This window comes from Drosophila yakuba, chromosome X (assembly GCF_016746365.2).
Source record: "Drosophila yakuba strain Tai18E2 chromosome X, Prin_Dyak_Tai18E2_2.1, whole genome shotgun sequence".
Classification (NCBI taxonomy): domain Eukaryota; kingdom Metazoa; phylum Arthropoda; class Insecta; order Diptera; family Drosophilidae; genus Drosophila; species Drosophila yakuba.
In genome coordinates, this window is record NC_052526.2 from 8180025 (window position 1) to 8206958 (window position 26934).

General features: G+C 41.2%; 2 protein-coding genes across 9 annotated transcripts; one reads left to right on the forward strand and one right to left on the reverse strand.

The window, feature by feature from the left end:
* Nucleotides 1-26883, forward strand: LOC6524661 (diacylglycerol lipase-alpha). 8 transcript variants are annotated; one of them, XM_039377511.2, is made up of 17 exons: nucleotides 1-571; nucleotides 1951-2200; nucleotides 17157-17251; nucleotides 17347-17453; nucleotides 17512-17616; nucleotides 17683-17784; nucleotides 17956-18133; nucleotides 18193-18612; nucleotides 18681-19205; nucleotides 19273-19414; nucleotides 19487-19591; nucleotides 19658-19785; nucleotides 20777-20800; nucleotides 21101-21112; nucleotides 21859-21991; nucleotides 23728-23757; nucleotides 24655-26883. In XM_039377511.2, the coding sequence occupies exons 3-17, from the start codon at nucleotides 17157-17159 to the stop codon at nucleotides 26551-26553; spliced, it is 4005 nt and encodes a 1334-aa protein (XP_039233445.1). In that variant the 5' UTR covers nucleotides 1-571; nucleotides 1951-2200; the 3' UTR covers nucleotides 26554-26883. The 8 variants fall into 8 exon arrangements, with proteins under 8 accessions (XP_039233445.1, XP_002100518.1, XP_039233450.1 ...); XM_039377513.2 differs by lacking the exon at nucleotides 23728-23757 and having other exon boundaries at nucleotides 2-571; XM_039377512.2 differs by lacking the exon at nucleotides 21101-21112 and having other exon boundaries at nucleotides 2-571.
* LOC6524660 (galactose mutarotase) lies at nucleotides 10264-11736 on the reverse strand. Its single transcript, XM_002100481.3, has one exon. The coding sequence runs from the start codon at nucleotides 11665-11667 to the stop codon at nucleotides 10489-10491; it is 1179 nt and encodes a 392-aa protein (XP_002100517.1). The 5' UTR covers nucleotides 11668-11736; the 3' UTR covers nucleotides 10264-10488.
* Nucleotides 26884-26934: the final 51 nt, after the last annotated feature.

Genomic DNA, 26934 nt, shown 5'->3' on the forward strand with positions numbered 1-26934 from the left:
TCGAAAGTCAGTTGCAAGAAAGCTCGCCGACCGCGCGGTCAACGGAGACTGGCTGAGCTGAGCGGGCGCTTTCTCTTTTATTTTTCTCCATTGACGACGCTGCGTGCGCGTCGCATCTCCCCCGCAAAAAAAAACGACAACAATAAGAACTGCGCGGTGCATAAATAAAACAAACGAAAATATATATTTGTTAGCCGGGAATTTATGCAAAAGCACAAAAATAAACAAGACAAGAAAAGCAAACTAGTGATGACAGGCAAAAGTTATAACAGTACTTAAATCGCGGCACAAGAACGTAAACACAGAATCGTATGTGTAAATTCCATGGGAAAAAGCAAAAGAAAGGAAGAAGAAGCATCAGCGTACAAGAAGTACAAGAACAACAACATGAGGTCGCCGACGTCGACGCAGATAGCGACTGCGACGCCGGCAGCGTTAGCGGCAAGACAATTCGAATTTCTTTGGATGCTGATGGACTAACGGTGCTTTAGTGGTTGTTCTACATAACCGCGTCTATATGTGTATGTGTGTGTGTTTGTGTGTAAAGCGGAAAAGCAGCAAAAACTGAATGGTAAATAAGTGTAAACAGAAAGCAAAAGAAAGAAGAAGGCAAAGAGTAGCGGAGATGTAAAGAGAGTGGGAGAGAGAGAGAGAGAAAGAGAGGGGAGTAGCGATTTCCATTTATCGATTCACCTGCAGCCGAAGCCATTCCATTCCAGCATCATCGACTTAATCCGTTCGAGCGGGATTAAGGCTGTGCCGCCAACGCAGCGTCGGTGGCGCAGCGACCGCATTACCGGTCGCCGGTAATTAGCCGCCAAGGCCGTCGGCGCTACACTGCAAGAAAAGTAAAAGTGAAAGTAAAGGTGGCCTCAATACGATAATTATAAAGCCGTTTAATGCCCGCTCTATTCAGTTGATCAATACGAAGTAGCAAAGCGATCGAGCATTTCTGCCAAGTTTTCTAGTTACACAGCACAAAAAAGTTTCTTTCAGTTAATAGCCAGAACATGTTCTTTAATTATTTAACATTAAATATGATCCTGAAAAAAATAATATTTCTTATAAATTTTCTTTCCAATGACTTGAGCACTTGTTTTTTCCCATGTGCATAATAGTTTTACATTCTGGTGCAGCGGTGTGAAAGTTCAGGCTCATTAAGAGCAGCTGCCTAACGGTGCCGGTACTCGATACCATCCGATACCGTTACTCGGTACTCGGCTAACGACGAAGATGAAAACGAGATTAAGCGAATCCAGTAGCTTCCTTAATAATTAGCAGCATCCTGAATCGGATTGGTTCTTAAAGGTGCCTATGTAGTTTTCAAAGCACTCAGCAGTGTTTTAAATATTGGAACATTTAACACTCCATGAAATATTTTAAGGTTTTCCAGAGGCTAAGGAACTGAATTAACTCTGCTTAAATAAAAGCATAACTATACTTTTATTGGCACATAAAACGCTGAATGCAAAATGTTCTTATAGGGCCATTAACTCAATATACCGGGTACAATAATGCTAGAGGGAAAGCCCATTTGATGATAATGATAGTTGTACTTTATTGCCGTGAACGTGTTTGAATTTCGAGAGGCCAAAAGACAAATTAGTCGCTTAGTTTTGCTAATAATTCTCTTTGTACTTGGTCCACATTTTGCATTGTAATTCGCAAATTTAGCTTGATAATTAAAGCTGCATTCTAAAAAAGAAACTAGCAGTAATTAGTATAGCTATGCACAAACAACAAAATTCTATGAAATCTGCCTAGTTTAGTTGCTCTTATTATCTCTCCTTCTTTCTATCCACCTCCATTTCATTTCACTTTCTCGAACGAGAAAGTGTTAAAAGAAAACCACACGAATAATAAATAAACAAACAATAATGCTAATGAAGCCAAGCGTGAAATGTTTTTTCTTTATATTTTTTTAATGTTATGGAATTTTGTGTGTTAAAGTGCAACCGAAGCAGCAAAGCAGCGTAAAATAAAAGCCATAGAATATTGCAAAAAGCAGCGGATCGGTGAAAAGCGTTAACCTAAGCCAAGAATAAATTATAACCAAACAAAAAAATAAACGAGCAGCCAAAACAACAAACATCAAAAGTTGCCAACTTTTTTCTCTTGCGACCGCAGCAGCCAAAGGAGCAGCGGCGTCAGCAGCGACGCCCGACTGCAGCCAGCGACGCGCTGGCAACAACAAATTGCGGTAAGAAGCATTCGTTGCACTTTTTTCCATTGTCTGAAAAAGTTTTAAAATAAGAAATACCCTATACAGTTACAGTCTTTACACAAAGAGCATTTTAAATTCCATATTATATTTTAAAAAAGAAATGTATCTTAATCATGCGTTAACACGTTACCAATTTGTTTAAATATTAAAACTAAACCTAAAACTTAGAAGGCATTTATAGGTCCTTATACTTGGTAATATTTTTTCTCGGTGCACACACTTGTCTTCCATCTGGCTGCACTCATCTATCTATATATAATATATGTATATATATATGTAAATATATATTTACTGCTTCTTTCTGACACACACACACACACTCTCATAGTGCTGATTTTACTGTTTGGTTTGTAATTTTGCCAAATTGTAGACACAGCATAATAAGCACACACAAAGAAAAGAAACTACAAATGTAGTTCAAAGTTTGACAGTCGACGGGAAATTGGAATGAGCCTCGTTCCACGAAATTATTCACTTCAATTGCATAATGGAAAGGCGAATCCAGCGATTAGTCAAATGAATTGTAATGGATGCCTTGGTTCGCTCGATAATAGTTCAATCACTTTCATTGTGTCATGGCTCCATTATACTATCTAATGTAATGAATCAATGCACTTATAATCTAATTTTCTGAAATTGAAAGCTGCAGTCGGACAAACATGGACAATTAGTTTTGAATATGTGACGTTTAAAACTAAAATTTAATTGCATTTATTATTATTGCATTCTTAATTTAATTGCATATCATAAAGATGAATTTCCAACATACAGTAAAACCTAAATTAATTGAAAAAGGACGCTTCAATAAATTTTTCGTTTTTTTTTTCCTACCAGTCTGTGATAAAAAGCTAGATAAATGTCATCCCCGTTTTAGAGGTATACGACTTAAAAAGTTTAAAATCTCGTTGAAAGCGACCAACCCCCACATTTTCCCGATGATAACGATTTCCGGCTAGATAAAAGTCATCCCCAGTTCTGAGTCCTGAGTGAATATACATATATAAAATGGAAGAAATAAATATAAAAAAATAATATTAAACAAAAGTGCTAAAAATAAACAAAAAACTTCGACTGCCAATGAGCATCATTTATATATTTCACTCATGCATCTCAATTTTAAACTCTGTCGTGCTTCATTATTTGAGTAATGGGTATCTTATAGTCGCGGCACTCTACTGTAGTGTACTTTTTCACTTTGCACTGCTATAGAAAATGCCTATGGTCGCAACGTTGGTTAATCATTTCCCAGCGTGTATGCAAGGTGGGTGGCAATTTTCGGGGGTGACTGGCGCCTGCCAGCGGGGAAATGGAAAAGTGAGGGCTGGAAAGATGCTAAAGGAATTTGTGACGAAGGGGTGGAGAGGGGGGAGTACGACAGACGCCAGCCGAAAATACAAACTTATTTGCTGATTTTTTCGTAGCCGGCGTAGCCGTGTTTCCCTGCCAGCTTCGGTGCTCTGTGTTCATGTCCAAGCATTCCATTTTGCCATTTACTATAGCCGATCCCCCCCCGCACAAAAAACTGGCGTGTGGCCCATGCTCTCTCCTCGGGGGTTAGTTATTTTTGGGGACGACAACCGCAGGAGCAGCAGCAGCAGCAGCAGCAACAGCCCTTCGAGCTTCTTCTGTCAACTGCGGAGGAGGAATCGCGACGAAGGATTGCGGATGGAACATGTGCTATATGGAGGATGTGTGTTTTGTTTCGGTTTTGGTCTCAGTTTTCTGGGCCAGCACACCGCCACTGGAGTTGGCTGTACCGAGGAGATGGTATCCCGCGGATGCGATGACAACCAGAAGGAGAACCAGGAATGAGCCGATAAATCTTGGCTGCACCACAAAGTCCTGTTTAGCGGAGTTCGGATTGCAATAAATAACTTCAAATTGATTTTATATTACAAATAATCCAGGGGTCTAATAGCTTTGCTCCTCTATAAATCGAACATTTGGGAATGAGTTTCTACAGATATAAGATATAAATATAAGATATTCCCCACTGATATTGTTTTCATTCATTGTTTCATCGTTTTTAGTTACAAAGTGCAACGAGGCTAATGACTTTTGAAGGCCAATTATGCCAGCAAGCGCAGTTGGTAATTGATCAGTTTATATCTGGATCAGATGGCCATCCAATATCATCCAATCTCTGTGTCCAAAAGCTCGATTGCAAAATGTCAAGGGTGCTGTTCTGCTGTCCTGCTGTCCTGCTGTCCTTTCGACCATCTGTCCATATGTCTAGCTCTCAAAGAGAACAAAAATGGAGCAAAAAACACAAAAACAAAAAAAAAAAGACTTGAAAAACTGCGATGAGGCGATGATTTTGTTGCCTGTTGTTCTGTTTGTGAACTTTGAAGGATTTTTCCCATCTAGGAGGATGCTCTGGCATTCGCGAGTGTGTTGATGTGTAGATGTGTTGATGTGTGTGTGTGTGTATTGGCGACAACTCGCCATACAAACACATGCCCAGAGGACCACGCATAATACACATGCAAATGTCAAAGCTGCCAGGCTGTCGCCATAAGCGAAAGCGTCACTTGTGCCACCTTACGAGCCATCCAACCACCCAATCACCCACCCAACCACCCACCTTACCACCCATCATCATCCACCATGACGGCCATCGGCGAGTTTTAGCGGATTTCGTTTCTGCTGGAATGGAAATCGTCTTCCTTGCTCGCCTTGCTACCACAGTATACCCTCGAATCAGTCATTTGGAACCTCTTAATATCTGAAACAAGACATTGGCTAGGGTATTCCATTGCAGCATGAAACTATATAGCTTTTGGTTCAATAATCTTCAAAATATGAATATGTTTGCAAAATATCTCAATCTGAAATTGGAACGCCTGCAAGTAGGCAACAAAATTTTCAACAGAGCATTCATTCACTTTCACAACTTTTTCCGAATTTATTTTATTCATTTATTTATCCGTACAGTGAACTTAAAGAGTATAGGAAATGTTGTGCTTTCTTGGTTCCACTCTACGGGCAGTGCACTGTATTGTTTATTGTTTCTGTTGCTGCTATTGTGTGTGTCATCCACGCATTTGCTCCATGCTCCAGTAAAGTTCGAGGAGGGTTGTTGAAGGAACGCCAAAGATGGGTGGGTAGTTGCGAGGTACGAGGTACGAGGTACGAGGGTATATGTGTGTACGGTGTGTGAAGTTTGAAAAACTCACCACCGTCTTTTGCCTAACCGGTCACAGTCGACCTCTTCCTCTTCTTGCTTCTGTTTCTTACACACTCTTACTATCTTTCACACTCTGGAAAAAGAAGTCAAGATTGTTATTAATATAATGAAATTCAAAGTTTATATCAATAATTCCATTAAGATTGTTAAGTTAAGTTAAACTAAATATGCCTTTGTCACAGTTGCATAGAGGTAATGCCTCAATATGTTTTCAATTTCAGTTATTTCTTGAGCTTATTTTTTGTCCACAAACTTTTCTGTGCTCTTGTTTGTTTTCGGACTTTATCTGTTTGGCATTTTGTTTGCCACAAACAATTGCATACTTGTGCAGGCTCTAGACATTTGGAGCGTTCTTCCTGCATTCGGTGCGATTTTCATACCTGCTAATTTGGTGTTAAAGGGGTACATTGTGTGGGCTGGAAATGATGTAACAGGAATAAGGAAGCATTGCAGCAATGCAGTGTGTAGTGGGTGTCTCAAAGTCGGAAAACTCGCTATCTAAAGCGTTTTCCATTGTTTTGTTGTTTTTTCTCCATTTCTTGTGCAGCCTGCGGAGAAAATGCCGCCGCAGAAAAGAAGACAGAAAGATGAAAATTGTAGCACTCAACACGTCGTCTTTTCCACTACCCCACTTCCAATTTTCACATCTCCCTGTCTTCAATGGAAAATAGCACTTAAAAGACAGAGTGTCAGAGTGTCTTGTATTTATAGATATTAAAATATATCTCGAATAAATATGACACATTCAACATTCCTATTTTGAAAAAAACTTTTATAAAATCTTAAACACTGTTATTATTTTATAAAAATTAATCTTATGTTATCAATATCTTATTTGCTTATAAAACATAATATTTTTCCTGTTTTTCACTGTGGATTTGTATGCCCATTTTTCACGTCGTAACAATGAAGCCGGAAAACCAACGTACGAAAGGCTTTTCTATCGTCTTAAGAAGCTCTTGCTATTGTTTTCTTGCAGTGTTTTTGTTTGTGGTTGTGTGAGTGGTTTTCCACCCACTTTTATTCTTATTGTTTATGCTGCACGCATGCAATTCACACTATGTTTTAACTTCTTTTTGTTTTTTTTCCCCTCAAATGAATGTGGTGTAGATGCTGTTTTTAATTACATTTTACAATTATTGTTGGGTATGGATTTCAATTTTGGTTGCCAACAGCATGCGTAACATTTTAATTGAAAATAAATAATACACAACGATAAATTTCATTTAATTAGCAAGCTAGAAATTACTTAACTAAAAAAACGAAATATTTTAAATTTAGAAACAATCGTTCTAAAATAAGTGAAAAAGAAGCATTTGATTTTTTGTATAAAGTATTTAAATTTTGTGCCGTCAGTGGCATTTTTTGGAATGCTATAAATAAATGGCAGAAACCCCTAATTAAATTTAAAACACTTGGGCGGAATTTGTTTAAATTTATGTATGTATATTGTAACTCGTTCTTTTTGGGTCAAAAATCCAGAGCTGGCAGCAGCATTCTTTGCGTGTTTCCTGCTTGCCCTTTATCTTTGTCCTGCTAGCATTTTCCTTCCTTTTCCGCCATTTCCTTCGTGCCCTGCCACATTCCATTGGATATAATAAATACCAAAATGCGATGAAATAAAAGAAATAGCGGACTAAGGAAATTAAAGATGCAAAGCAATGAAAAGCTCTTAGAAAATCTTTCCACAGCGCATATACAAATTTACCAAGAAAAAAACAAAAAGCAAACGCTCAAGCTGGAAATTGCTTAAAAATGTCAAATGAACAGCATTCTTGCCTTGCTTTTTTTTTCCACTTGGTCCTGTCATGAAAGCCGAAAACCAAGCCAAACTAAACTGAAAAGCCCGAGCAAGGATAGCTATTTATGCTCCTGTTTATTGTGTCGTATTCGGCACTGGCAGAATTTTGGTGATTTAACTTAGAAGCTTGTCAATAATTGTTTCAGATTCTTGCATTACTAGTACAAAAAGTTCGTATAAGTGCTTTGATATTTCATTTTTGTGGTAGGTTAAGTATATTAACAAAATGCTAACGGCACCAACTAGCTTCGATTTGAAGTGTATCCTTGACATATGCAGCGCTTTTATTTTATATGTGCCCGCGTTTATGCGCGATATATTCGCTATGGCTCATCCGCATCCACATCCACATCCACAACCAACATCATCGTCTTTATCTCTATCGTCATTAAACGGGACTCGTCATTATTGCCATAAAACTTTCGTTTGGTTATTGTTGTTGCTCTTGTTTGGTTCCTGGCGCAACTTTTGCCACTGCCGCTTGCCGTTTGGTCGTCCTATCTCCCATCTTGTTCTTACCCATAGCTGCCATCTCACTCTGCCGCTCACTCACCGTCCCTTTCGCACTGTCTCCGAGTGCCACTGGCATTGGCCTTTTAGTTGATTTCCGCCCGACACGCTCTGCCTTGTGATGACATTGTTTTTATGACGCGACCCCCCCAGTTTTTCTCAGTTTCCCTCGCTTGCCTGGCTTTTCCTGGTTTTCCCAACCGCTTTTCCGCTTTGCTCCACCGCCGACGCATTTTGCCTACCAACAAACAAAGGATATGCCCGCCATATAAAAAGCGATATGTACGTACGTATGTATGTACATAGACATGAAAGTAGATGTATGTAGATATTTGCTTGATGTGCGTATATCGTGCACAAGTCTGTCTGTCGAGCCTGGGCTTTTTTGCTCGATTCTGATCCAATTGCAACAAATAACACAAAGGCTTTGTCCCAGCGAAGTGATGGATAATGGTGTTAGTGATGGGACTGTCAATCAGCCACCGATGTGCTATATTGACAGGGACATAGACATCGGTGTCATAGATCTACGACGTGATTGCCGGTTACACAAGACCAGAATTTAGGTCACGCAAATATTGCCTTCGTTACTAGTTAATTTCTGGCAACAAGCTGTTATCACTGAAAGCGTTACTTTTTGGCAACAAATAATGCATATACGCATGTTCTTATATTAGTATAATAAAAACTTTTCTTTTGATATGAGCAAACTTTTAAAAAATGACCAAGTGTTGCGGTAGGCAGTCAATCACTTTCAAAGCCATTTGATTGAACTGTCAAACAAAAAATAACGAGTCTATGAAAATGATGTATTAATTTAAAATCAAATCGCAGATTAATCAGCTAAGGCCAAGAGATTACGATGCGAGACAAAAATAAATAAGTTCCTAATGAATCATCGCTGATAATGAAATTATACATGAAAGTGTGAAGTAATTGAAAACCAAATCAAAATATGCAATCTTACTAGTCAGCCTAGTTCTATACACATTCATGAATTATGAGTGAGTGTGTGCCATGAAACATAGGTCTTTCGGCAAAAAAATTGGGGCAGAAATCCCATTTCGAGGGGCTGGGCGTAACATTAGCGGCTCGTTGGCGAAAATGCTGGCAAACCAAACTCCCTCATTAGATCCCCAACCAGCCGAGTTCCTATGTGTGTTTACCTTTCTCAAAGCGCAGGCTCGCTGTTTTCCAAGCCACCCAAAAACACCCACACCCCCTTTGTCCTTCTGCCCAGTCGACCTGGTCGACACCCTTGACAAGTATAATGAAAATAAATCTCAGCCAAATGATGGCTTAAAATGTTTTTGTTTTAATTGCTTTATATTTATGTTGAATTTCATATGAAGTATACATAGAACAAACCGAACAAATTGATGTCAATACATTTAATTTTGAAAATCAATGTATATAATATTTTCTCTGAGTGCATGGCCCTTTGTAAATTTGTTTTCCTTTTTTTGGGCCCTGGATTTTTTTTTAATTGCTTGGCAGAGAAGGGAGTGCGTCACGCGAATGCTGAAACTATATAATATGGCAGAAACGGAAGTGGAAACCACAATCAGAGTGTGCGGCCAGGGTTTATAAAGTTATTCATAAACGGTGACGAGGGGAAGCTGGTTGGTAGAGGGTAAAGAGTAAAATGCAAAATGAACGGAAGCGGGGGGTGCGGTGCAATTAACCCCCTGGAGGCCGAACTGCAGTTTCCGTGGGCGAGTGTGTGCAGAAATTTACCTTTGTGTGCGTTCGCGTACCCCGAAATGGTCTAAAATCCAACTAATTTATGTGCCAAATAACTGGGCAACATAAGCCGTCGAGATGGAAATTCCAATGCCAAATTCGAATTGCCAAATTTGCGGAAAAACGGTCCCATAACGCCACTAAACACCAATGCCAAAATGCCACCAGCGGTCCAGCTAAATTTAGATCGATATTCCCCGTTTCGTCCCGTCCGCTGGCTTTCGCTTTCGCTTTTTATAGACTTTAAGTAAATGGATTCGCAGGCAGCGTTTGCTAAATTTAGTATTACCAAATGCAAACAGTCAACAATCTGGGGTACACAAAACATCAGGTTACATTTCCAATCGATCCAAAACGTGCCAGATGCCCCATTAGCCGCCTATTCATGTTCGAGGGTCGCTCCATGAGCTTTACAAACGGATTTCCCGCAGGTTCATTGCGTTGTTTCTCTGGCATCACTGCTAATTCATTAGCTAAACTGAAGAGTTGAAATCTTAAATACATTTTCGAAATGCCTCAATTGTTATAGCCCATTCTTGGAATCCATTTATTTATTCGCAGCCAGCAGGCATAAACGTAATGTACTGAAATGTCGGTGTAGTTCCATTTATCCTTCATAAGCACTTGTTACGCCACGAGTTTCCGGGAAATGGGAAACAAATTACGTTTCTATTAACTAGCGCAACTTCCTGCCCATTTCCCTATTGAGCTTGAGGGCTTTATTTTGTGTTATTTTGTATAACCACTTAATAATACAGAAATCCCTTCAACAGGCATTTATAGAAAATATGCATTCCATTTGCTATAATAAATAACTCAAATGTATGTACTTATTATTTGAATAAACTTTCAATTTTATACAGCATAACGCACTTTTCATAATATTTAACTAGTTATTTGCCTTGAAATTCATTTTCCATATAAATTATTACCAAACAAAAATGGAAAACACCCTAATAGAGCACTGATTTTTCGAAGCGCCCTTCTCTGCGCTTCTCAAAGCAGCTACCTAAATTGCTGTGATCAAGCCATTGGTTTCCGCAGTGGTTCTTCGCCCAGGGCTTCCAGTTCCTCCGGATCGGCACAGCACTTCCACGATTCCTGAACGCCAAAATGATAGATGGTTTCATGGAAATAAAGCTCCCCCGGATTGATGAAGATGCGTGGAAAATCCGGCTGATTTACGGCATCCGGATAGTTAAGTAGCTGAAGACTGAAACCACAATGCTGCCAATAGCGGGTGCACCTTTTACCCAATATCGGTGGCTCACCAAGTGGTTCCTGGGGGAAACAATTGGCGGTGGTTAATTTCACACACGGCTGATTGCTGAATATCTCCATATATCTGCCCGAATCCGGATGCAAAAACCTGCCCACATAACGCGTTTTAATTGCATCAAACTCCTTGTCGAGAGCAAAGCAAACATCGTAACCCTTCACCGGCTTATGTTCAAACTGACGCACTCGATCGCCCATGAATACGGGCAATCGGATATCGTATACGGAATCATTGACGTTCTTAAATCGACCCGTGGGAAGTTCGTCGGGAGCAGAGGTTTCCATCGTTTCCATTGCCTCAATGTTGATTTGATGGTCGAAAATGCCATTGATTCCGGTTGTCTGGCCGGCCAGATTAAAGATGATTTGATTGGATATATTCACCGGCGTCGTTTGGCTAGTGGTGGCTTCGATTTGTATAAAGAACCGATTGTCGTCATCGATTGTGAAGTGAAGCAGCACCTTCAAGGTGCCAGGATATCCTTCGTGTCCATCCGGCGACACATGCCGCAAGGTGACGCCATCCGGTCGCTTCATTTCCAAATCCCAAATGACCTGATCGAAGCCCACAAAGCCACCATTAATCTGGTGCTTCTGGCCGTGATAATTTTTCGACACAACAACCCGCCGCTCGTCCATGATGAACTCCCCATTGCCCACCACATCCGAGACTCTGCCCAGCGTGCAACCGAAATGGTAGTTTCTATACTTTGTATACCCGGCAACATCATCAAATCCGAGGACCACATCGGACAACTGGTGATAGGCATCTGGCACTTGAATGCTCTGGATGGTGGCGCCCAGCTGGATGACGGCCACCGACAGGCGATTGGTGTTGGTCATTGTGTAGCGACGTATCACTTGTGCCTGCTTGGTAAACGGATTGGTCGCAATCCCAAAAATGTCCTCCACAACCTTGACCATAATTTAGAATTTAATTATTTGAAATTTGTGTGTGCGTATCTGTCTGAAAGTATTCTCAAAGTTGTCAAAAAAAAAAATTAAAATTTATTGTTGCCAGCCAAGTATTTGCCAATATCAGCCGATAAATCCATTTTGAGCAATTGCAATAGTCTAATTTGTCTTTGTCTTCAAATGCACTTTAACTACAGAAACAGATTGGCAAATTGAAAACAATTCTCAGCAACGTCAATTTGAATTATTTCTTTAGCAAAGCTGGCACTTCAGTCTGAAATTTAAGTGAATTGCAATTAATCTGTCATAAAGTGTAAAAGTTACCATCATTTTCTGACTTATAACACATTCTTGACACAGCGATAGAAACTTAATTGTAAAAGGCAATGCTGATAGTTTAATTTAATTTTAAACGTTCCGAGCAATTAGTGTGATACAGTTGGAAATCAAGTAAGCATTTAAATGGCATTCCATATTCGGACCAATATTTCGAATGTTCTGATCAAAATACTGATATTTATCGTCGCAAAAAAAACAGAAAATCGATTTTTGCCAAAATTTCAATATTTACGATTGGTATTTTCTGTATAACTTGGCTAAAAATGGTCAGAAAGTTAAAAGAATTACATTTTTTTACTCCTAATTACCAATACTAACCAACCAAATCACTTTTTAACCGACTGTGTCAAAATAATTTTTGGCCATTTTTTTGCATTTTTTGTAAGGGGTACCATCGTCAAAATTTGCAAAAAATTGGAACGACATAGAATTTTTTTTTGAAAACACAGTTCGATTGGAAATTTAATTACGAACTCAACGAGGTATGGCATTTTATATTTGGACCACTATTTCGAATGCTGTGATAAAAATACTGATAATTATTTGCGCAAAAAAACAGAAAAACTATTTTCGCCAAAATTTCAATATTTACGATTGGTATTTTCCGTATAACTTGGCTAAAATGGTCAGAGAGCGAAAAGAATTACAGTTTCTTACTCCTAATTACCAATACTAACCAACCAAATCACTTTTTAACCGACTGTGTTAAAATAATTTTTGGCCATTTTTTCGCATTTTTTGTAAGGGGTACCATCGTCAAAATTTGCAAAAAATTGGAACGACATAGAATTTTTTTTTGAAAACACAGTTCGATTGGAAATTTAATTACGAACTCAACGAGGTATGACATTCCATATTCGAACCAATATTGATTAAAATGTTCTGATTAAAATACTGATATTTTTAGGCGCAAAAAAACAGAAAATCGATTTTCGACAGAAATTCTAAAATCACCATTAAATCGATTTTAAATTTTAAAATAAATTTCAATAACAAAACCTAATCATTTCAAGTGAGATGTCGCGACTGTTGTACGAAAAATGAAGATAAAAATCGGTGAGCAAAAGCTCTTTCTTGGAATTAATTGACATGTGTATGTCGTACTATCAATTTGCTTCCAAATTGAAGTTCACTGCAAAACACACACGTTTAGTAAATGGCTTTAATGGCTTATCGTAAATCCACTTGTTAATTGCACCCATCAAGGCTGTTCACCACGGATTCGCTAAACCATTTCACTTTCCCGATGCGATGGCAATGATAGCGGGGCAATTTGTTCGGTGTTCGAGTGGCGGCGGTGAGTGCATGCCACCTGTTCGTACCTCACCCTTTTGCAAAGACATTGTAGATAAGTTCGTGCTTGCAACGGGTCTATCTTATCGTGCGGGACCTGTTTGCAGTTGCCAGTTGCCAGTTGCCAGTACCTAGAACGCAGGTCACAGCCGCGATCCATTCAATAAAAGATCGATACAGGTGTGTGATTTATTGGGACGACGAAGCACCAGACACACACTATAAACTACACAACTATCCCACAGAATCTAATCGAAATATTGCTGCGAAATGTGCTAGCTATGGATGATTATTCAGCCAATACCCGTGACAGGAATTATCATCATTTATAATGGCAATAACTGAATAATTGAATATGCTGCGATATATGACGGAGAGAGAACAAAAGACTGATTGCCATCAATTACTCTGCCCTTGCCCCATTACGGCTTCTTCAACAGCTGCGTGGTTTTTCGCACTACACTCGCACAAATTTAGCATAGTCTTGGGAAAAACAATGTATATACTTTATTGTTCTAATACATATGATATTTTTTATCTCGTTGATAACCGCTTTATTATCTTAATAACTAGAAGCTAAGTTTAGAAAACACAAATGCCTAGAAAGGATCTATTTTTTTCTGCAAGTGCACATAGAGAAAACAGTGGGGTATAATGACCATTCATACCTGCAGTGGCTGTAATGGGTTTTCAAGCTGCCTGTGGCCAGTCCCTCGGCATTGTTCTTTCTGCCCGTGCCCCCCAGGTTCCATATCATGCCTCATTGCCCACATTGCAAGGTGGCGAGATGGTGTGCAAATAAATGCAAAATCATGGCTCGTCATCCACATCGACACCGCATCGTCACAGTCAGTCATCCTCGTCCATTGTCGCTTAAAGTTCAGTTCATTTCAGTTCAGCGAGGCCAATGGCAATGGCAATGGCAATGGCAAAGCCAAAGTTTGCTGGGCCTTTGGATTGCAACTTTGGCTGCCTTCACCTTTGATATTTGGCCCGGTGTGCTCCCGTTACGCTGGCGAAAGGTAAATGTTTGCCGATAAGAACAGCCAGTTGGATCAATAGCCTTGAAATTACGCAGCTCGAACTTTAAGCCACCGACGGGTAGGTGATAAATATTGCAGAAATGCAATCTGTCACCGAAATCCGTTCCATTTAGTTGAGAGAGACTCGAGCACAGCTCCACATCTTCAATGCAAAGGTCAGCATTTGAAATTAGCTTTCCAGCTGAAGAAGGCCAAAGTTATAATTAAGATCGACGGGTTCTCGACTTGCGACTTAATATTTGATGGGAAATTGCTTACGCAAAGGCTAAGAGCAAAGGTTATCGCAATAAACCTTAGTTTGCTTTAAAGAATATCGATATAAAAACCGATTTAGAATATTATATCCTAGCTTCTTTGTTTAATTTGTCAAGATTCACTGACAGTATTTCCAAATTTTATTTCATTTAATTTCATTGTTAAATATTTTAACCCATTTAAGCATTCTTTAATGTCTGCATTTTTGATGTTTACTTTCCTTAACGATAATATCTCCGTAAAACAGACAAAAACATTTTATATTGCCAAAACATTTTTGCATTAACAACATCGTTTAAACTTAAAATGTTCAGCATTTGAAAATTCCGTTTGAAATTTTCCACGTCGATATTATAGTTTGTTTATACATAGGTATAGATTTTCTTTTATATACTGCCAATATTACTCGACTCGTCTATGTTACTTACATACACTAACATGTAGCAACAATTACTGTGTCTGGTTGTTTTGTAAATAATATATGCAAATGACATTTTAATGGATAAGCTCATTTCATTTATTCAATGATTATCCGATTACTGTTGATATAGCACTCGGAAAATTTTAATTACGTTGAACAACACATATAATAATCAGAATAAATGGATGCCTACTACCGAGCGATATAATGTTTATATAAATACAAATTGATTAGAAAACCATGGGATGATAGCAAATACTAGCCATGCTAATGTGTTTTTTAAGATATTAGAATGATTGAAATTTGCATTTAAAATGGTACAAATGTTCAAGGTTGTTAGTATATAGAATTTTAGATTTTCTAGTTTCTAGTCGGGGGCACTCAATTAGTTTATTATTTGCTTGTTTATGTTTATATTGACTGCGATCGTAAACCCATTTAGTCTATAAATAAGCCGCTGGCGAAATCTTTGGCATTGTAATATCTAATGGTGATTCGGCACATGTGAACTTTGCGAAATCGCAAATGATTTAACGCATTGATTATGCCGCCCATAAACTACATATGTGAATCATTTGGCTGGCACTCGTGTGACTGATAAGTCGATAAGGCCACTGTGTGCTCGTGTCTTGGCGTTATTAGTTAGTTAGTCTAGTTAATTCCCGAGTTTACGGATATGCAAATATCAGCATGCATTCCTACTCACTTCTACGATTGCCATGTCGGGTGCGCCTTATCGGAACCCGAGGCAATGTCAAGCCAGCGATTATGGGGGGGTTTTCCAAACATGATGACCCACACAACGCCCAACAAGTTGTTACACGCAGAGAAAGTGTGCCTCAGTTTGGTTTGCTTGTATGTTTTTCTATTAAAACCTTTATATAGCCTAGCTACCTTTTTGCCTTAATTTTACAAAAATTTACACAAAACGATAAGCATTTCTTTTTTATATATTATTTTATTTGCTTTGTTAAAATTTTTAATATTTGCTTTCATATTTAACTTTATAAATGTATAATTTTTGTTTTTAAGATGAGAGAAAAAAAACAAAAAGCCGCAGCCAAAAGTGAGAAAGTTAAGCGTCCCTCTCCATTTTCCCCGGATACTCACCCCTTTCCTCAAGCTCTCCTCTCTTCCACGTCAGAACTGACAGCTGGTTGTAGCTCCTGGAAAATAGCTGGCTCAGGCACTTCCTTCAGTAGGTCGAAATCACATTGTTGATATCCTCTGCTGCCACATAAAATCACTGCACCACTCACTCACATTTAGTATTTTTTTTTTTTAAAACATCGAAAAAGTGGTTTGCTTATGTAGAACTTTTGAGAAGCGCAGAGGAGGGCACCTAAATTTTGGTATTATTTGGTATTATTTAGTATTAAGTATTTAGTATTATTTTGTATTAAGTATTTAGTACTTAGTATTATTAAGTACATATTTAATTTTATTCATTATTTCCTTTTAATGTAACGTAATACTTTAGCTATCTTACTTATAATTTTGTAATTTCACTTTGAATGCCAGCTAGAACAATAGTAAATAGAATAGTGTTAATTAAGTCTAAATATTATTTAATAATATCTAAATTTGGGTGCTGAGACACCCGGTGTTTAGCGGGTGCACTTTGAGTGCCGGTGGCTTGCTGCAGTTCTCTGGTGTGGTTTGCGGTGGGCGGAACCTTAAGCTGCTCCAAAGTCGTTCGCTTTGCATATTTGCATGCAGGCATGACTGTACCACCATTGAGCATTTGAATGCTGCAAGGGTTGCCCCTTAATTTCCAAGGGGATTACAATTTGGAGCGGCAGCACAAATATCTGGCTTCTAAGCTGCAAGCTTATATCGTGCAATTTTTGAACAGCTGCGACCCAAGTGGGTTGCTAAGTAAATTCAAGGTTCATAAAATAATCATGATTGTTTTTTTTAGTTGCCAGGATCTGTAAAGGCACACACTGCGTATGAGTGATGTACTTTATAAGCAACCTTAAGATTATCACTCATACGCAGTGTTGCACACTTTTTAAATACCACATAACTGTGGGTTTCCTTTTTATTGTTGCGAACCTAAACAACGACTGATTATTTATGATTATGATTATGCATATTATGTACATTAGTTTAAACTAATTTCCCTCGCTTCCTCTCGATTTTAGATGCCTGGACTTGTGGTCTTCAGACGTCGCTGGTCTGTGGGCTCCGATGATCTCGTGGTGCCGGGCGCATTTCTCCTGACGATTCATTTTATATGGTAAGTATGGCTACGTACATTTAACCTCGTCACCGATTATTGTTCATAATTATATTTCGTGTTTTTCTCTTTCTTCAACCCGATTTGTGTGACAGTTTTGTGATTGTTAGCGTCTCGTTGGTTATCTTTGAGTATAATACACGAATTTTAAGCGTAAAATTATTGTTCTATCATCTAATAGGCTACTTGTTGATACTATTTTGTAAGTATATCGCTTAAATTTTATTGGATTCTGTATTGATAATTATCCTGTTTTGCAGTTTCAATATGTGTAGAAATAGGTATATGTGTGATCTCGATGCGTGGCAGCATTTTGGATGCCGAGGCGCGCACCTCAATCAACATCTGGATATATCTCAAGAGCCGTAAGTTAGCACTAAATTCCGCACACCTTAAACAATTCTATATATTCATTGTTTTATTCATTGCAGTGGTAATCCTGTTCGATATTGCCTGGCTGGCGGTGGGCTCCGTTTGGCTGGGGCATTACTACACCACTGCACCCATCGATGATCCCAAAAAGGTCTACATAGGTGAGCTATATCGCTACACATGACTATATAAGCAATTGGTTGCGCTGTTCAAAAGATTTATATACTTTGCTATGTTGTTATATACTTTATATACATATGTTATATGTTTTATACTTTGAGAATAACATTTAACTAATCTTTGTCGAATATTTTTCACCTACTTCATCACAGCAATTATCATCTGCAATTGGGCCCTGGTGGTGATCACCCTCATTACGATATGGTGCACCTTCGATGCTGCCGGCAGATCCTGGGTAAAGATGAAGAAGTACCAGCGATCCATGCGCGAAACGGAGTCGCGCTTTAACTATAAGCGGAGCAACAGTATGAACCGCAACTGGCGGCAAAGGTGAGCTCATTTGCGATTAGATAACTCATATATCATTTAATTGTCTTGCAAACGCACAGGAAAGTGATGCGTGCCTACCAGGACAGTTGGGATCATCGCTGCCGCCTGCTGTTCTGCTGCATGGGCTCCTCGGAGCGTAACCGGAACTCGTTTACGGACATTGCCCGCCTGCTGAGCGACTTCTTTCGGGAGCTGGACGTGGTGCCATCGGATGTGGTGGCGGGATTAGTACTGCTACGCAAGTTTCAGCGTCTTGAACGCGAGGCCATTGTGCGGCAGCGCAAGAATGGCACCTACGAGTTCCTCAGCGGCGTACCGATCACGGAGCGGACCCAGTTCCTAGCACTCAACGATGCCAAAAACTATGACTTCTTTCAAACGGTCATCCACTACATGTACTTTGCCCAGGGCGCTTACGGCTGGCCCATGTACGTCATCATCAATCGCAGCAAGATGTGGCACTTGGTGCCGGAACTGAAGTGAGTATAGCCATTGACCCATGATAATACATTTCGTAAACAATTCTAATTGAATCTAATATGTTCAGATGCTTTGGCTGCTGTTGCGGCACAAGTGATGATACGGAGGTGATCCAAGACAATTGCTGCCTGTGCAACTATGCGGCGCTAAAGAAGACGCTACAGCTGGGCGACATCGATATCGTTTATGCCACCTATCACGTGGACGTGGGCGAGACGCCATTCTTTGTGGCCATCGATTACACGCACCGATCGGTTGTGATCAGCATACGTGGTACACTTAGCATGAAGGACATCCTTACGGATCTGAATGCCGAGGGTGAAGTGTTGCCGCTGCAGCCGCCGCGTGACGATTGGCTGGGCCACAAGGGGATGGTGCAAGCGGCGATCTACATACGCAACAAGCTGCAGGAGGAGAACCTAATCGAGCGGGCACTGCAACGGAATCCGGACCGCCAGACGCACACCTTTGACCTGGTGCTGGTGGGCCATTCGCTGGGCGCTGGCACAGCGGCCATACTCGCCATTCTCCTAAAGCCCGAGCATCCCACGCTCCAGTGCTTCAGTTACTCGCCGCCAGGAGGTCTGCTCAGGTGGGTTAGGGTTATGCTCTGGCAACGCTCGTTCCCGTTCAAATTCTAACTTATGCTTCGCTTTCAGTATGCCCGCCGTGGAGTACTCAAAGTCGTTCATCACCTCGGTGGTCCTGGGCAAGGACGTAGTGCCGCGCATCGGTCTCAATCAAATGGAGGCCCTGCGAGCCGATCTTATCAATGCGATTCAGCGCAGCGTGGATCCCAAGGTGATTTCCATTTATACCATATTCTCGAATATGGAACTCAATGAGTTCTTTCTATATTTTATATCGTTTTAGTGGAAGACCATTTCCTGTTCGGTCATCTGCTGTGGCTGTGGACCCGAGCCCACTTCCGTGGTCAACATGTCCGGCCAGGACACGCACATTAATCAGTACCAGGAGGTATTTAGCTCATAACTCATTCCACTTGTATGGTGTACTAATAGGTGCTTATCTTGATTATTTCAGGAGCGCGGCACTGCACGTTCGACCAGCGCTCATCCGACGGACAGCTCGATAGCTTTAACCCTGCACCAGCCCTTATATCCGCCCGGTCGCATCATTCACATTGTGCGGCACCATCCCAAGCCCGACGAGTGAGTAGCTTGAGTCCGATGAGCTGGAAATAAGTGCGACAGCTGGCCGCATCCGCATTTGTTTCCTCCTCGATCTCGCAACCCGACCTCCTGACCCACACCCTGATTTATTTGTTGATGTTTATTTGTTTGATTCGCGATACGAGATCCGCCTCTGGCCCAAGGTCTGTGCTAATTGAGGTGCGATAGCCAGTGCTTATCGCCGCAGTGAGAGTGCTGCTGGAGTCAAGTGAAATGTCAAGCTGATCCGCAACTGACTCATTCGCAATGACGTCAGGGTTGTGTTGCCGTCGCTTGACACTATCTTGTATGTTAATCGATCATCTCGTCCCATCCGTAGAGGTGCATAGATACAGCTGATGATCTCGTCATCGGGAAGGGGCACTGAACTCTCCATCCAGTCTGGGACCTTTGTTGTTCGCTGGCAGACCCTAATTGTCATCCACGAATTGACATACCCACGTGACTTATGGCCGAAACGTGCTGCTTCAATTATTAAGTTCACAAGTGCTCCATTTCGTTGGCCGTAATGCGATTACTTGCATACTTTCAGAATGTAGGGCCATATTGAATTTCCAGACGCAGACACGCTTTCTTCAGACATTCTTTAAATAAGACATTCTTTAAATTAAATATATTAGTTAAATTGGAATCCCATAAGTTACAAAAAGGCAGAGAGTTCTTTAAGATAAAATTAGACTTTTAAAATCTTGGAAGAACTAGGTATCCTTATATGATGGGTCGTAGTTTAATATAATGTGCTTTTAAGATGTTGTATGTACATATGTATAAATGGTAGCCTGCTGTCGGCGGAGTTCTCGAGCGACTACTTTCACTTGTTATCGTTTCAATTGGTTTCGTTTGGTTTGGTTTTGTCTTGTTTGATTATGTTTTGTGTTGCTGATCGTGTTTGGTCGACTTCTGTTTGCCCCACCGTCCCTAAAACCCAGTCAATGAGAACAGAAAATAATGTTACCAAAATGTTTTTCAGGCAAAAATACGACAGTGGTTGGAGGTAGGCACACACACACACACACAACACCCACATCCACATCGACACACATATATGTACACACGCACACAGCTACAAAGCGCATCGCACACAGATGCAGATACGAGCACACACGCATCCAAAAGATTGAAAGATGAAGAGCTTGAGCAGCGCCGCCGTAACTCAACTCGATCTCTATCTCTATCTATCTCTCCTGTCTGTCTCTCTCTCTCTCTCTTTCTGTCTACATATGTCTATCCCACTCTGCTCGTGTTTATGCTCGCCCTCTGTCTCTTTCTTTCGCACACCTTCTCTGTGTGTTAGCTTGTTTGGTTTGTGTGTTGACCTAGTGACAGCCCGAGAATTTTATAGATCTATTTATTCTGTTAGAAGACTTCCCTCACATCCCATTTTGGTTAATCTTTGTTGCATGAGACAATCAAATCACCGAAGCATGCATGGCCCCATCTCTACACGAGCTTAACTCTCATCTGCAATAGATTGCTGAATAGTTTCGCAAAAAGAGCATACTTTCAGATGAGAATTCGGTTCGTGAAATGAGGTCCTTCGGCCCTATATCCTTCTCTCGTTGTCGCCCTCTCTCGCTCTCGTATATGAGCTGGGCTATTATCCTTATAATTTGTGTTTGATATAGCAGATCCAGCATGATATTGTACCCAAAAGTTTAAGTAACAACTACTTTTAATGGCCAGCGTCACGGAAATCCTTTCAGACCTTAAGAATAATAAACTATATATTCTATAAAAATTTGTATACATTGAATTTATAACTTTGTGGCAACTTGATAGTTATGTAGTTGTGTTGATTTATGTATCCCCATCATTCTGTAATAAATCAAGTAGATATCTAATATCGATAACACATTAATATATATTAGACAAGTAGAGATTACGTGTTATTGAAGCAAATAAAATTGAAAAAGATTTCTGTGACAACTAAATTGGTCCTCAACTGTAATTTAGTTGGAGGCAATTTGTGTAAAACATTAGAAAGTAGTTCTATAGTTAGTTTAAATATGTCAAAAGTAAACTATTGCAATGAAGCTCTTGTGTATTTTGCAGAAATGTTCTAAAGAATCGGGAGCCCGTTTACCAGGCCATCTGGGCCGACTCCACGGACTTCGATGAGGTGCTCATCTCGCCGGTGATGCTGCAGGATCACATGCCCGACAAGGTGCTCGCCGCCCTCAAGAAGGTAATTGCCGAGTTCGACGACGAGCGCGGCTCCTCGGTGCACAGCTATTCCACAGCCAGTTGATCAATTCCGGTCGAATGGACGGACGGCCGGCATTGGAATCGAGTTGAATATGGAATGATTGATTGATTGACACCCTACACCTTCCCCGTCGTCTTCGTCGTTGTCCTAGAACCGTATATAGTCTAACTATAGCCCTATAGCATATCTAGAGTACGCAGCACCGATCTAGTTAGTTGATTCGTCTACTGTACTAAACTGTACTGTACTGTACCTTGCCCTTAGTCTAGCCTTAAGGTCAGAGGTCGCGAACCGCAAACCGCAATGCAAAACAGTTCGCAAAACCCATGACCACAAGCCACAAAGCAACCAAAACTCACAAACACAAGAGCCACGCGAACACGAACAACCACCAACACACAGTCATGACAAGCATATTTACACCGATGCCTATTTATCTATATGTAAACTCAATTACGTTAAACGTTATCTAGTCTAAGGCCAACTATCGCTTATAATTTCAATGATGCTAAATTTGTCGACATTGATTTGTTTATATATATTTATTTATTGCCCTTCTGTTTTTGATTTATACAACAAACAACATTTTGCTTTGGTATGTCCAGAGAATGGAACCGATACTTAGCCAGCACAACACACTATAACCAAAATCCATTAACTCTATTGTATTTATCGCTGTGTTAGGCATTGACAATGGACTTTGAATGTTTATACTTAAAGGCCTAAGTTAAATTTATATTTATATACTTGTATTTTGTTTGTATGGCTTCAGTAAAGCTTGTCCATTTAATGTTTAAGTTGAACAGATGTAATATGCATTTCGTTTTCAAAATCTCCGTGTTTCCATCACGCTCTCCAAATATCTCTTATATATTTTCACTTTAAAGCGTAAACTGTTTGTTTTTTTATATGACGAATATACCCACTTGTGCTACGTACAAGTGCTAAAATATGATTAATTCTTTAATTTTATTTTATGCTTTGAAATACTTTTGAAATCGGTAATGGTGAATATTAAAGTATTAGCACATCTTGTAAGTAGCCCTGTTTACAACACCAGAATGTTAAGTTAATCCCGATTTCGATTTCGGTGGACTAAAGATGTTCAAGAAATCGCTACGCTAGATGGAAAGCAGTTTACAGTATATTATTGGTTTTGAATAGCCAATATACCCACACGTTTGATGATGATTTCATTTGAGTTCTTTATGTGGATTTGATTTGGTAAGTTTTTTTTAGTTTAACCCTTTATGCTTTCACTACAAATACACAACACACTCTATCATACTACCTATACACAACTCCTATAAAAATATCTGCTGCATGGGAATGGTTGTTGTAAAGCTTAAGGAATGGCAAAACCAATAAACCAATACTTATATGGTAGATGAAACGTATGGCCTTTGCTGAGCTGGGAGGAGACCCGGTCCCGTATCCGTATGTGTGCTAGTTGCAATGAGAGAGCAGTGGATCAGGCTATAAATAGGAAAAACCCTTGAGCGATTGATTATACAACCCGTCCCCGACCCTAAATGATTCGATTCAGATCATAGCTAGTACAATATGCGACGAACTTCTGTAATCACTGATGTATTTAATTATGCTTTTGTTTTGCTTCTTTTATGGAACTTAACGAATATCGATAATTGATAAACGAATACCGATTTAACCGATTTGTTTGTGACCCGATCATCCGGTGATGTGGATGTGCACAGGTCGTGTCTTGTAGAGATCGAACCGTAAAGGCATGTACCACTCGTAGACGTAATGATAACACGACAATAACTACAACTACAACAGTTACAACAACAACAACTACGACAACACAAAATACAGATACCAGGTACAGCCGCCCGCCTTCTATATAAATTTGTTATCATTAAACAAAAGACTAAACCAACTTTCCATTTTGCTCTCGTTAAAACCAAACAAAATTTTTAAATATGTCAACCGAATTACAAGTCTCTCTCTCTCTCTCTATCTCTCTCTATGTATATTTCTCTCTCCCGCTCTCAACCTAACCTCAAACAAAATACAAAAAAAAAAAAACAAACCAACAACCTATCCAATTTTGTAAACTAAACTCTCTAAATGTTATCGTACTCGCTGTGTATGTACAACGAAAACCAATATCGATATTGTGTCTCGCACCCGTAAGCTCCCACCCACCCTCAAACCACACACCCTCACCACAGCGAACTATCGAACCATGAGCAACTGTACCCACATCCTCGTTTCACTCGCTTAACTTTGACGCAACTGTACTAAGTCACTCGCTAACTGCATCTGCTACTATCTCTTTCCACTCTCGCTCATCTGTGAAACTGTACATACATGCATCCCACTCTCGCTCGCAACATCTACTCGTCTCTTTCTGCATTTGTATGTAACTACCAGTTGTGAAGCTCAGGATTAATTGATTGCTTGATCTGTTTCGATTATGGAATATACAAAAATTCAAATAAAAATAAAAAACAAATATTTAATTCCTTAACCAACACCATTATGTATTAATTAACGAAAACAGATCCATCAGTCAATCAATCGGTTTAACATTTCAGTAGGACCACCACTTAGATCTAAGTTAAATGATCTCGCACAATCTAACACTGATCCTCAACACTTTCGCTACTCGTCTTTAGGTTGTAACAACGAGTGGGCCACGCAAGCCCCAGCGCCAGACCTCGAATGCATTCTCCACCGGATCGAACGAGGCAGCACACGATACGGACGTGGAACCGCCGCACTGCAGCGGCCACAGTGCGCCGACGGATGCCATGAGATTCGAGCCGCGTACGAATCCCGACCAGATGCAGAACTCGATGTCGCAATCGCAACACTGCAAGCGACCCTCGCAAAGTTCCTACACGAACCTGAGCAACTGCCTCGTCCTAACGCCGACCGCCCAGCACAAGCTCTGTCTGGAGACGTCGTTCACCAACGGATCGGCTCCACTCCAGCCCGGTGTACAGTCGAATCAGCGGCTAGCATCGGCGGCCTCATCGCTCCTGAGCTCGGCAACCACGCCGTATGACATATCAAGTGCTCTGGACGACAGCCTGGCCACGGTGGCGCTGCGGCAGAGTCCCTCGCTGATTAGCGCTGAGACGACGGCCACGGTGATTGTTAATCCCGAACCGGATACGGAGGAGATAGCCATACCGCAACGCCTAAAGGCGGTGGCATTCGATATGGCCCTCACTCCGCCGCCAACGCTGCCGGAGAGGTTACTGCTCGGACGCCAACACTCCGAGAAGAAGCCACGTTCGCTGCCGCTTGCCCAAGTCCAGGCGCTTCGTAGAGCTTCGGATGCGGGTGCGGTGCCTGGTGTGGATCTCCTGCACGACGACTGGTATGGCCTGGCTCCGCTGGCCAGTCCCGAAACGCTGTCCGAAATCTCTAGCGTTTCCTCGCGCACCAGCGTTCCCATTAGCCTGGCCAACAGCATTGAGCGCTATCTGCAGCACATGGGCGTGGCCGTGGGCGTGGGCGGTCCGAAAGTTCCACTCGAGGACATCTTCGAGTCGCAGCTGCATACGCCCAAGGTTATGAGGCGGGCGCCCAAATTCAGCGAGAATCTGGCGGGCTGTGCAGAGGACACCAGAAATCTGGACCAGTACAAACGGCTGGGTCGTGTGTTCATCACCTTTCCGCGCATCTTTCCGGATCAATCGCCAGCGACACATAGTCTGGACTCCAGCGACGATAGCTTTGAGTCTGCGTCGGCTCACAGCCTGCAGAGATTGCAGCTGCCGCACGGTGCCAATGCGGTGCAGAGTTCCAAGTCCGCCGATCCGCTGGACGGGGATCCGGATGCGACAAGGCAAAAGCAGCCGGCCAAAAAGTTGACGTTCAGCGATAGTGATATCCTGACGGACGCGGACTGTCTGCGACTGTGTCCACACTGTCCCTGCGATCGGGATGTCCAGCGTGGCTGCTGCACTCGTTCGGAGCACGGAAAGTGCGGCACTGAGTTTGCCGGCGGATCTGGTGGTGCCGCCATGGGATTGGGCTCCACAGACACTAGTTTCTACAGTGCCAGCTCATCGCTGGAACAGTTTGCAACACCGGCCCGGCAGAACGGTGGTACTGGTGGCTCTGGCAACCACCTGGACGAGATACTCATGCGACCCGGCGTGCTGGAGTCCCATTTTCCCGTTCTCGGCGGTGGCAGCACGTTGGAAACACCGGCTCTGGTGGCACCAGCCTCACCATCGCCGCTGAGCAATGGCAAGCGACCGGATGTGGTTGGTGGCAGGGTGAGGAAACGGCTATCGTCCGAGGAGTTCGTCTTCTCCAGAAGCGAGGATATGCCCAGCCTAGTACAAATCGGTGAGTGGAGCTCCGGCTCTCCGGCGGGACGTCGTCGGGCCAAGGGCTGTGTCTATCCGGCCGGGAATAGTCTCCGTTTGGACGCTGCTGCCGCTGTCGCCTCCGCTTCCGCATCGCCCACGTCCATTAGTAAATTTACCCGCACCCGTGTGGCCGCCGGAGGATTGGCAGCCAAACAGGCTGCCGGCAATAACGAAAGTAACGTTTAATAGTTGTAAGTTGTAAGCAGTACGTACCTTCACCTGGACAGATGCGATTTCAACCCAAAGTCGACAATTACATATGCTGTATGCCGTTGCCATTGCTTTCACACGAGCGATATACACAAAAACCAGTTGATTACAAATTAAAGGAACTCATAAGGAATCTAACATTTTGCATACCGATTACCTAAGGAACAACATTTAGCATTAACACACACGAGCGTTTACTATTAACTAAATGCAATATGTATATTTATATATATATAAATATATATTTTTTTGTGCAGCCAAGCCCCAAGCGACGAGAAATTTTAATAAAACGTTTTAAAAAATGAATACTCTTTAATGTCATTGATAAGATACGGAAACTTCTAGCAAAAGATGGAT